This window comes from Falco cherrug, chromosome 12 (genome assembly GCF_023634085.1).
Source record: "Falco cherrug isolate bFalChe1 chromosome 12, bFalChe1.pri, whole genome shotgun sequence".
Lineage (NCBI taxonomy): Eukaryota > Metazoa > Chordata > Aves > Falconiformes > Falconidae > Falco > Falco cherrug.
In genome coordinates, this window is record NC_073708.1 from 22,782,738 (window position 1) to 22,791,532 (window position 8,795).

Here is an 8,795-nt window from a genome sequence, read left to right on the forward strand (position 1 = left end):
TCACAAGTGTCTCCTTGCTCTCAGCTTGCGTTTCTATGTCATCATGACTAGCCAGCGGGAGCTCTTTCCTCGGCTCACAGCTGATATGCGACGCTTCAAGAAGCTGCCGCGCTTGCAGCGGGAAGTGCTGGAGCCTGTGGTGGGCCGAGCAGCCTGGGAGGCAGCAGAGCCAGAGACGAGCCTGGGGCAGCAGCAGCCAACAGAGCGGGAGCTATGGCAGGATGTGGAGGACAGCAGCGAGTTCTACACAGGGGGCACACAAGTCAAACTGGGGCCAGGGCTCTTCTACACCTCGCCGCTCTTCCCCTTGCTGGCCTCTGAGGTGGCCTCAGCCCAGAAGCAGCTCAGCAGCATGGTGCAGCTGGCCAAGTGCCACTGCCGCAGGGACAACCTCTGGAAGCGTCTTTTCCTGCTGGAGCCTCTGGCTTCTGACAAGCTGAAGCTAGGCAAGCTCTCGCTGGTGGAGCTGGAGGAGTTGCTTGATGCCGTGCATGGGAAATCCATTGCTGATGTCGACCCCCAACTGGTGAGCAGCAGGAATGGAGTCACGGTATCCAGCAGCCGCTATTCTGCTCTGGGGATGGAGCGGGGCACCGGGTGAAGGGCCTGCAGGGCACGTCTCTTCCTGCTTGGTGGGAAGATAGAGGCAGGAACATAGCTCCTAGCTGGCAGGGGAAGGGGGCGGCTGCATGGACCTGTCTGTGGAGACTGAGTAGTCCTAGGTCGGCATGCCTTAGTGGGCTGTGAGGGATGCAGATGATTTGGGGTCTGAAGGCTGCTGTAGCATTATGGCTGCTGGTGCCATGGCTGGAGGGAGGCTGAAATCAGTCCTTTTCCATGCCTGCAGGGATGTTTCCTCACCATGACAGTCTCCTGGTACCAGAGCCTCATCAAAGTGCTGTTGAGCCGCTTTCCCCAGAGCTGTCGGCACTTCCACAATGCTGAAACTGGCACCCAGTATCTGGTAAGACAGCCTGCCACCCACCTGCAGCCTCTCTCCCCTGTCCAGTGCCCCTGCCTGCTGTGGCTTCTCACAGTCTGAGCCTGGCCCGTGCTGTTAGGACAACATAGGTGCCATCACAATGTTGCTCTCCGCTCTGCTACTGGTGCAGCATGAGCTGTGGTACATCAGTGTCTGTCTGCCCGCCCCCAGAGCCTCATGCCATTTATAGCCCCATGGTTTGGCAGTGTCACCTGTGAGCCAGGCAGACTTCCACCTTCATGGCTCTATCGTGCCACTCGTCCTGCACATCAGCATGTCCCTGGGTGGGTGTTGTTTGTATCCCTGTCCAGGGATTTGTACTGTCTCCTTTCCAACATACACTGTGGCTCTCCTGACAGGTGGTGCTCAACCAGAAGTTCACGGATTGCTTCGTTCTTGTGTTTCTTGATTCGCATTCAGGAAAGACGGTAAGGACTTGGGGAGCTAAAAGCGGCTGCATTGGCTCAGGCCAGGGATCTCTCTATATTCATCCAGCAGTGGCCAAGGGCAGCTGTGCATGGGGAGAACAACAGCAGGTCAAGAAGCTTATAACACCTCTCCTAAATACTATCTCAATATCTGACAATCTTAACTCAGGCCCATCCTTGAGCCAAAGTAGCCTTTGCATTTATTTAGTATCCTTCTGCAGCTTTATTTCTTTCAGTTAATTTCTGGCATCCATTATTTCCCCTGACTTGCAGCTCCATGAGACACTTACAGTCTAGGTGAAGAGCTACCTTCCTTGGCTTGTTTTTGAAGCTCCTGCTCTTCTTATGTGATGCCCCTTTGTTCTTGTAGTGGAAAACAGTGAGCAGTGGATCCTCTTTTCCTTCGCAGGGTTGTTTTTGGATCATGCTCTCAGCTGCCTTTCTGTCCAGGCTAAAGAGTCCTGTGTTCAGCCCAAAGCCAGATCACACTGGGTCTGGCTGGGAGGAGTCAGGCTGCTCCTGCCTGGGCAGAACGGAAGGGGACATGCACTGCGAGGGTCCCAGCAAACCGGCATGGGCCTTGGCCTTCACTGGACTCGAGGGCAAAAATACTCTGCTGTCACTTGTGCTCCCAGGCGGGGCGCAGGGTAGGTCACAGGGAGTGCAGCTCCACGTGAGAGCAGGGCATCTACAGGATGCTTCAGCCCACAGCAAGGCTTTGCAGACTGCAGGTTAACTGATCCTTTTGTAAATAACTCACACTCCATCTTAAAAGCAGGTAGGGGAAACAGAAGAGGTGGTGCCCGTTGGAAGGCTGCTCAGTGCCTCCTGCCACCTGATGGTGAAGAGCCCTTCCCATTTTCTGCTGGAGCTTTTGTTGGGGCCAGTTCCATCCTCTTCATGCCAGTGGTAGCTCACAGCTGAAACTGCTCTTCACTGTGCAGCTACCTGCTTCCTCCCTGGTCCCTAAATTCACCTCCACATCTGAAGGTGGAATTTTTGCTAACTCGGCGTTGCTGTGTTAAGCAAGCTGAGCTCTTGAGCCTCCTTTCCTTTCCCCAATAGCTTCGTGGTCGTTCAGTGCCCTTCATGGCTCAGGACAGCCTTTGTAATTACAGATGACCAGGACTGCACCCAGTATTCCTGAGGAGTCTCAGCAGAGCCTTCTGTGTTTGCACTAGGGCTTCGCTGTCCTGCCTGGTGCTTCTGGTACAGCCTAGGGTGGTATTTTGTCTTTTCATGGTCTTGTCTTACTGGTCATAGTATCACCTTGTGGTCACTGATACGATATGCGCAGGCCCTCCATCAGCTCTCCCACTGACTCCCATCTTATTGTGTTCCTCACACATATTGTGCACTTAACATTCATCCCATTCCTGTGGCCTCTCAAAAGTCTCTAGGGCTTTTTTTTTTTTTTTTTTTGCATTATCCCAATCCTCTTTTGTATTAGTGCCTCAAATTTTATCAGCACGCTCCTCGTATTTGTGCCAGACTCATTAAAGTACGAGGCAACGTGAGTCCCAAAACCTGTCCTGGAGAAACTCCATTTGTAACCTCTCTCCAGCCTGCTGCTACTCCTTCAGCACTACCATATTCACTTTGTAATTTTTGTGTTAATTCCTGTCTTTTCAGCTTACCTAAATTTCCCATGTGGTACTACATCAAATCCTTCCTGAAGCTCAGATAAGATATACCATGATCCCTTTGTCTAGAAATACTACCTTACCAAAGAGAACTCTAGCGTTAGCACATCACTTTGGTAACACTGAGCTGCATTTTCCTCATGGTTCTTTCTCTCCAAGCCTGCTCTAAAGCCTTGTATGTTGCTGGAGTTAGGCCCACAAATTACTTTCTCTTTCCTCTTAAATAATGGTGGCGCACTTGCTGCTTTGCAGTTACACAGCTGTTCTCAGGGCTTTGAGATTTTTAGGGGACCCTGGCTACTAGACTAGGGGACTAGGCTACCACTAACCTGCTGTATTTCAGCTCTGGAGAACATCCAGTCCCTGTGTCTTGCCTTTGTGATGCTGATCTGAGTGCACTGAGTCACATTTTTCTTCTCGTTCAGCTCCTGCAACCTTCTCTTCCGAACCCTGTTCTCTGCTCCCCTCAGCCTTTGCCCTGCCTTGTCAGTACAGTCACTAATGAGAATGGAGGAGCCTGCATTTATTTTTAGGATTGCAGTTATTACATTTAATCTCCTCCCATTCCCCATTTGTTGCACTCCTACTCTTTGCCTTAGAAGAAATTTCCCTGTAATTTCCCTGGAAGCCCCTATTGCTGTGGAGGCAGTAGGATCCCCTCCTCTCCTTAAACTGCTGCTGGGGTGGAGTTGGTATAACTACAGATGCATGGGGGCTGGGACAGAGTGAGCGAACAAATCCTTGCACCTCATTTCCACCAAAAAAAGCGGGAGGACGCTCAAACAAGCCCTTCACAGGAGCAGGCACTGGTTTAGCACTGTTTGCATTTTGGGACTTCTTGTATCTGCCTGACACCACCAAAAAAGTGCCCGCGCACCTGGGCTAGGGACTGCATGGTGCTGGTCTGAACCCTGTCCCCTAACCCGCTTCTCCTTCTCAGCAGAGCCTCACCGTGGTTTTCCGGGAGCCTTTCCCAGTGCAGCCCCAGAACAGTGAGAGCCCTCTGCCACAGCTCGTGTCCACATACCACCACCTGGAGTCAGTTATCAACACTGCCTGCTTCAACCTCTGGACAGGCCTGCTCTAGCACTGGTGCCCACACCCTGGAGCACCACATGTACCAGAGCTCTTGGTGTGGCTGTGCCACGGGTGACAATGGCGAAGAACAGGCCTCTGGGGGGGGACCTGTGCTCTGGCACTGCAGGCAGTGGGGTACTGATCTGAGGAGCCTGGGGATACCGCACCTCCATCGCTGGCTGGCTGGCATGGCCCTCGGTGTGCTGCTTTCAGTGGGTTTGATATGGGATGACCTTGAACCGAACTGCAAGGGCAGAAGCTTGGCTGCTGTGGCTTGGCTGAAGCAGAGCGACTCTCAGGGACATGGCTTTGGCATTTGCAGGCGAGGTCTGCCTGCCGGGAAGGCCCAGAGGAGTACACACAGCATGTCTTCTGCACTGGGCAGCACCACACAGTGCTTTGGCTTTAGGCAGAAAGACTTCTGCACTTCAGGGCTCTGGGCAGTGAGGTTGCCCACTTCTGGCCCTTTGGTCTCAGCAGGAGAGCACTGAAGGGGACAGGACGGGTGAACTGGGCCGGGGAAGGTTTTATGGAGATGTACATTGAAGTCATTGATGTATCTATGAAATAAACTGAACCAGATCCCCACTCACGTGCCATAGGCAAAGGATATAGAAGACTTCCCATAGGGGAGGGAGAGGCAACCCTGATTGTGGGGCTGGCTGGTTTGCACCAGGGCATGCAGCCCTGACTGTCTGTGGGCAGGCGGCCGGCCAGGGGGCTGCTTCTTCCCTTCTCCCACCTGCTGCAGGGTCAGCACTGGCCCTGGCAGCAGCCTTGAGAACTGCAGGACAGGGAAGCCCAGAGCCCTCTTCTCCCAACTTCAGACAACAGCTGGAGCTGGACTGGGAAAACTCACACCTTTGCCAAAAAGTGAATGCTCCCTCTCAGCAGGGGAGACTGGAAACCTCTCCCTGGACACCCCTGCAGACTGGAAGTTAAGGTTCTCCTGTGTACCTGAACTCACTCACAGTGGTGCCCAAGCCATCCCCCAATACAATGTGCGGGTCCAACTGCTTGGGCTGGCCCAAGGGAAATACGACATAGATACTCCTAATGTTGCTGTAGGAATCATCCCACCTACCACCACCGAGTCATAGAGAAAACAGACATGCCTCCTCTGTTAAGCCAGTGCTTTGACTTTTATTCCCGTGGTTTCTCATTTTACTCTGCAGTCTTGCTGGTCCCACCATGCTGCAGCCCTCTGCTCTCCCAGTATGAGCGCAGCCAGCCCAGACCTTCTAGGGTGTCTCCTGCAGTGACAGACAAGGTCTCCTGCTGGCACCCCCAGGCAAGCTGGAGCAGCTCCTGCTCTGGGCAGGGACCTCATCCCCAGGGGGGACTCTGATGCCCACTGCCTGCCAGCCCCCAGGACCTGCCTGTCTTTGCACAGTTGGCCCACGCTTGGACCTGCCAGAGGGGCTCAGGCCACCTGCATGCCCACTCACCTTTTGGAGCATACTCGCACCCCACGTAGCCAGTGTAGCCAAGGGACTCCAGAAGCTCGAAGATGTAGGGGAAGTTCAACTCCCCAGGGCTGTCAGGCTCATGCCGCCCTGGCACCTGTGCAATTTGGATATGACCTAGGGAGGAGATGGAAGATGCTCTGCCCAAGGCAGCCCTGCCTGCAGCCTTCTCTAGGCATGAGACAAGGTGACCCATCTCATGCCACTCCAGCCCCATGGCCACAGAAGAGCCAGTCTGGGTGCAGGGCGTTACCAATGAGTGGGAAGTATGTCTCCAGGTTGCGTGACAAATTCCCATCCATGATCTGGCAGTGAAAGAGATCCTATGGGAGAGAGATGGATGGTACAGCTGTTAAGCAGTGAGCAGTCAAGGACAACTGTCCTACAGTCCCTGTCCCTCCCCGTGTCCCCAGGAGGGGAGAACAGGCCTACAGCTTGGGACTCCCCTGTGGGCCTGTGCAAGGTGTGGACCCTGAGGATCTTCAATGCTGACTCACCAGCTGCAGCTTCAGGTTGGGCCGCTCCACCTTCTCCAGGATGGCAGCAGCTAAGGGTGAAAGAAATGGGAGACCACCCCCCGGCTGGAAGCTCTGTAGTGAAGCTTTGAGACCCTCCCCCTTCAACTGTGCTCCCTCAGAATCTCCCTGCAAGTGAGGCAACCTCCTGCCTTTCAGGCTTTGGGATCCTTCTCCTCCCTTGAAGGAGACTTTGGTGAGAGACATCTGCCTTACCTTGGTGCAGGGTGTTCAGATAGTAACGAGGGTCAGTGATACGGTTGTTAATAGGCTCCACCAGTCCAGTCAGGTCTTCCTGTAACACAGTAATGCCACCCTGCGGAGCATCCCGTCACCTCTGCAGCAGGGAGTGCTCCTTCCCCGTGCCAGGCTGGTAGGGGATTCTCCATCCTCAGTACCAAGAGCTGCACCCACAGACCAGGACCCATTCCCCACCTACCTGGGCCAGGAGGTCAGCAGCGTATCTGAGATTCTCGATAAAGGTTGTTTCCATCTTGCCTGCCACTGCTGCCCGGTCTGTGCCCAGGGGAACCCGCCCAGCCATCAGGTGGATCCTGCAGACACAGAGAGATCAGCCACAGGCAGCAGCTCCAGTCTCCAAGCAGCTGGGCGGATCTAATACACCTTTCTCTGTCCGTGGAAAACAGGGCCAGGCTGGGGAAGTAAGACACAGCAGGAGGTAGAGGAGCCGTGTCCCACACAGGAGGCACGAGCTGCAGGGACACCAACACACACCATCCCACCTCAGCACACCGAGGGATGGATGACTTTGAACCTTTTGCCTGACAAATTGCAGCCTTTGATTCTTTCCTCTGTTGCCAGCTGCCTCCGGCTCTTTCACTCGAGGCTGGAGCTGCTGGTCCCGCTGCTGGGGCTGCCCCGAGGCCAGCATGAGGGGCAGCTGCCTCTGCCAGGGGCAGGTCGGACCCCGTGTGTCACCGCTTGCTGGCTGAGAGCGGGGGGGGGGGGGGCAGCGGCCAGGCAGGCGAGCGCAAAGCTCTTCGGCAGCCAGCGGGGAAGGCGCGCAGTGGGGGCAAGCACCGCTTCACTCTGCCTGTTACCAGGGGGCAAGTGGGTCTGGGCAACCCCCGGCCTGCCCGGCCCGCGCCCTCCACAGGGCTTCAGGCTGCTCTCCTACGGGAAGGAACGGTGCAAAGTAAACGGAACAGAAGGGCCGCGCCGGTTCTCGGGGGGGGTGCACCAGGCTAATTGCATCTCTAACAGTGTCTCTGCTGCACCGGCAGCAGCGTCGCCTTCAATAAAGCAACTGTTGCGGTGTCCTGAGGGAAACGACTGGTATAATTGGGGAGGAGAAAGGGAGCATTACCGTTGTGGGGACGTGGGGACAGGAGCATTACCGTTGTGAGGGGCAGGGCTGGACCAGAGCGCCTGGCGGCTTCGGGTCAGCTCCCGGCGAGCCCGCTGGAGCGGCGGCCCCGCAGGCAGGGTGGGCACCGGGCCGGTCCCCCCCGCGCAGCCGGGCTGGGGGCGCTGCCCGGGCGGCTGCGGACCCGGCGGGCAGGCGGCGCAGCGGCGCCCAGGGCCAGCCCCGCTCGGAAGCGCCGGCGGAGGCGGGCGGCCGCGGGGGCGCGCCGGGGCCGGCAGCGCGGGGGGCCCGCAGGAGCGGGGGTCCCGGCTCGCACCTACCTGGGGCAGCCCACCGCCTTGGCGTACTGCACCGCCGCGGCCAGGCCCTGGCGGAAGGCAGCCTGGCGCCCGGGCACGGCCGCCAGCCCCATCTCACCCGCCTCCGGGTCCCCTAAGAGAGAGCGGCGGGGTCAGCGGCGCCGGGGCACCCCCGCGCCCCCCACCCCCCCGCAGCCCGGGGGACGCGGCGGTACCGGGCGGGGTGTTGAGGAGGACGATCCGCACCCCCGCCCGCTCCGCCGCGGCCCGCAGCGCTGGGGCTGGGCAGCCCGCCGGCCAGGCCGCCTCCGCCGCCCGGAACCCGGCGGCCGCCGCCGCCTCCAGCCGCGCCGGGAGCTCCGGGAGCTCCGGGAACAGCCACGAGAGGTTGGCGGAGAAGCGCAGCGACATGGCGGGCGGCGGGGCGGGGCTATGCTGACAAGAGGCGGAGCCTCGGGCAATGGGCGGAGCCTGAACGTGGGCGTGGCTGTGTGGGGCGGGGGCGGGGCCGGCGGGCAGGGGGCGGGGGCAGGCCAGCCTCCGTGTCCCGCGTGGGCCGCGGGCGGCAACCCACCCGTGGGGCTGGTGGGAGGGGCCCCGGGCGCGGAGCGAGCCCCCACCCGGCGGGGCAGTGCTGGGGCACAGCTCCCCCGGCAGGTGCCCACGGCCGTGGCGGTGCGCCGGGCCACAGGGCCCGTGTGGGTCAGCGGCCCCACGCCGCAGCCCGCCCCGTGCTGCCTGTGACACAGGTGGGGTTGCTGTCCCCGTTAGAGGGGCGGCGGGCCGGGGGTGTGCTGGGGGCGGCCGCGGTGCAGCACGGCTGGCGTCCTCCCTGGGAAAGGTGTGTTTGCCAGGTGTTGGCCTGACACACACAAAGCGCCGTGTTAATTGGTTTCCTGGGGAGCTTGTCTCTAACAGTGTCTCATTATGCGAGAAACGCTCCTCTTTTGTCCCACGCTCTGCATATTTTACCATAAAATGTTCATCTCCACTTCTGCAGCGCTGTGGCTCAAGTGCGTGGGAGTGCCACCCCTGTGGTGCCTGTGACCAGCCCCCCG

The 8,795-nt window shown here is 58.3% G+C and overlaps 2 protein-coding genes across 14 annotated transcripts in view; one reads left to right on the forward strand and one right to left on the reverse strand.

Moving 5' to 3' along the window:
- The window catches only part of SZT2 (SZT2 subunit of KICSTOR complex), a 60,605-nt gene extending 55,887 nt beyond the window's left edge, over positions 1-4,718 (forward strand). For 7 of the 12 annotated variants that reach the window (XM_055724279.1, XM_055724285.1, XM_055724283.1 and 4 more), the window contains 4 exons: positions 25-526; positions 848-964; positions 1,342-1,410; positions 3,994-4,718. In XM_055724279.1, coding sequence (XP_055580254.1) covers positions 25-526; positions 848-964; positions 1,342-1,410; positions 3,994-4,140 — 835 coding nt within the window. In that variant the 3' untranslated portion in view covers positions 4,141-4,718. Of the gene's footprint in view, positions 1-24; positions 527-847; positions 965-1,341; positions 1,411-3,993 lie in introns of those variants that run through there. The other 5 variants (XM_055724281.1, XM_055724286.1, XM_055724291.1 and 2 more) reach the window with 2 other exon arrangements.
- A 530-nt stretch (positions 4,719-5,248) lies between these two features.
- On the reverse strand, positions 5,249-8,163 carry HYI (hydroxypyruvate isomerase (putative)). 2 transcript variants are annotated; one of them, XM_055724294.1, is made up of 8 exons: positions 7,953-8,163; positions 7,759-7,870; positions 6,551-6,665; positions 6,328-6,406; positions 6,094-6,143; positions 5,850-5,919; positions 5,579-5,713; positions 5,249-5,383 (listed from the first exon to the last, which is right to left on the reverse strand). In XM_055724294.1, exons 1-8 carry the CDS (start codon positions 8,146-8,148, stop codon positions 5,295-5,297), a joined length of 846 nt encoding a protein of 281 aa, XP_055580269.1. In that variant the 5' UTR covers positions 8,149-8,163; the 3' UTR covers positions 5,249-5,294. The 2 variants fall into 2 exon arrangements, with proteins under 2 accessions (XP_055580269.1, XP_055580268.1); XM_055724293.1 differs by having other exon boundaries at positions 6,328-6,427.
- Between the last annotated feature and the right edge of the window lie 632 nt (positions 8,164-8,795).

Bases quoted from the DNA above. Each gene is read 5' to 3' on its own strand.
- HYI (XM_055724293.1), bottom strand. From the start codon at position 8,148: ATGTCGCTGCGCTTCTCCGCCAACCTCTCGTGGCTGTTCCCGGAGCTC. The intron at 7,871-7,952 runs GTACCGCCGCGT...GCTCTCTCTTAG, and splicing joins CCTCCTCAACACCCCGCCCG to GGGACCCGGAGGCGGGTGAG. The intron at 5,714-5,849 runs GTAACGCCCTGC...TCTCCTCCCTAG, and splicing joins GACATACTTCCCACTCATTG to GTCATATCCAAATTGCACAG.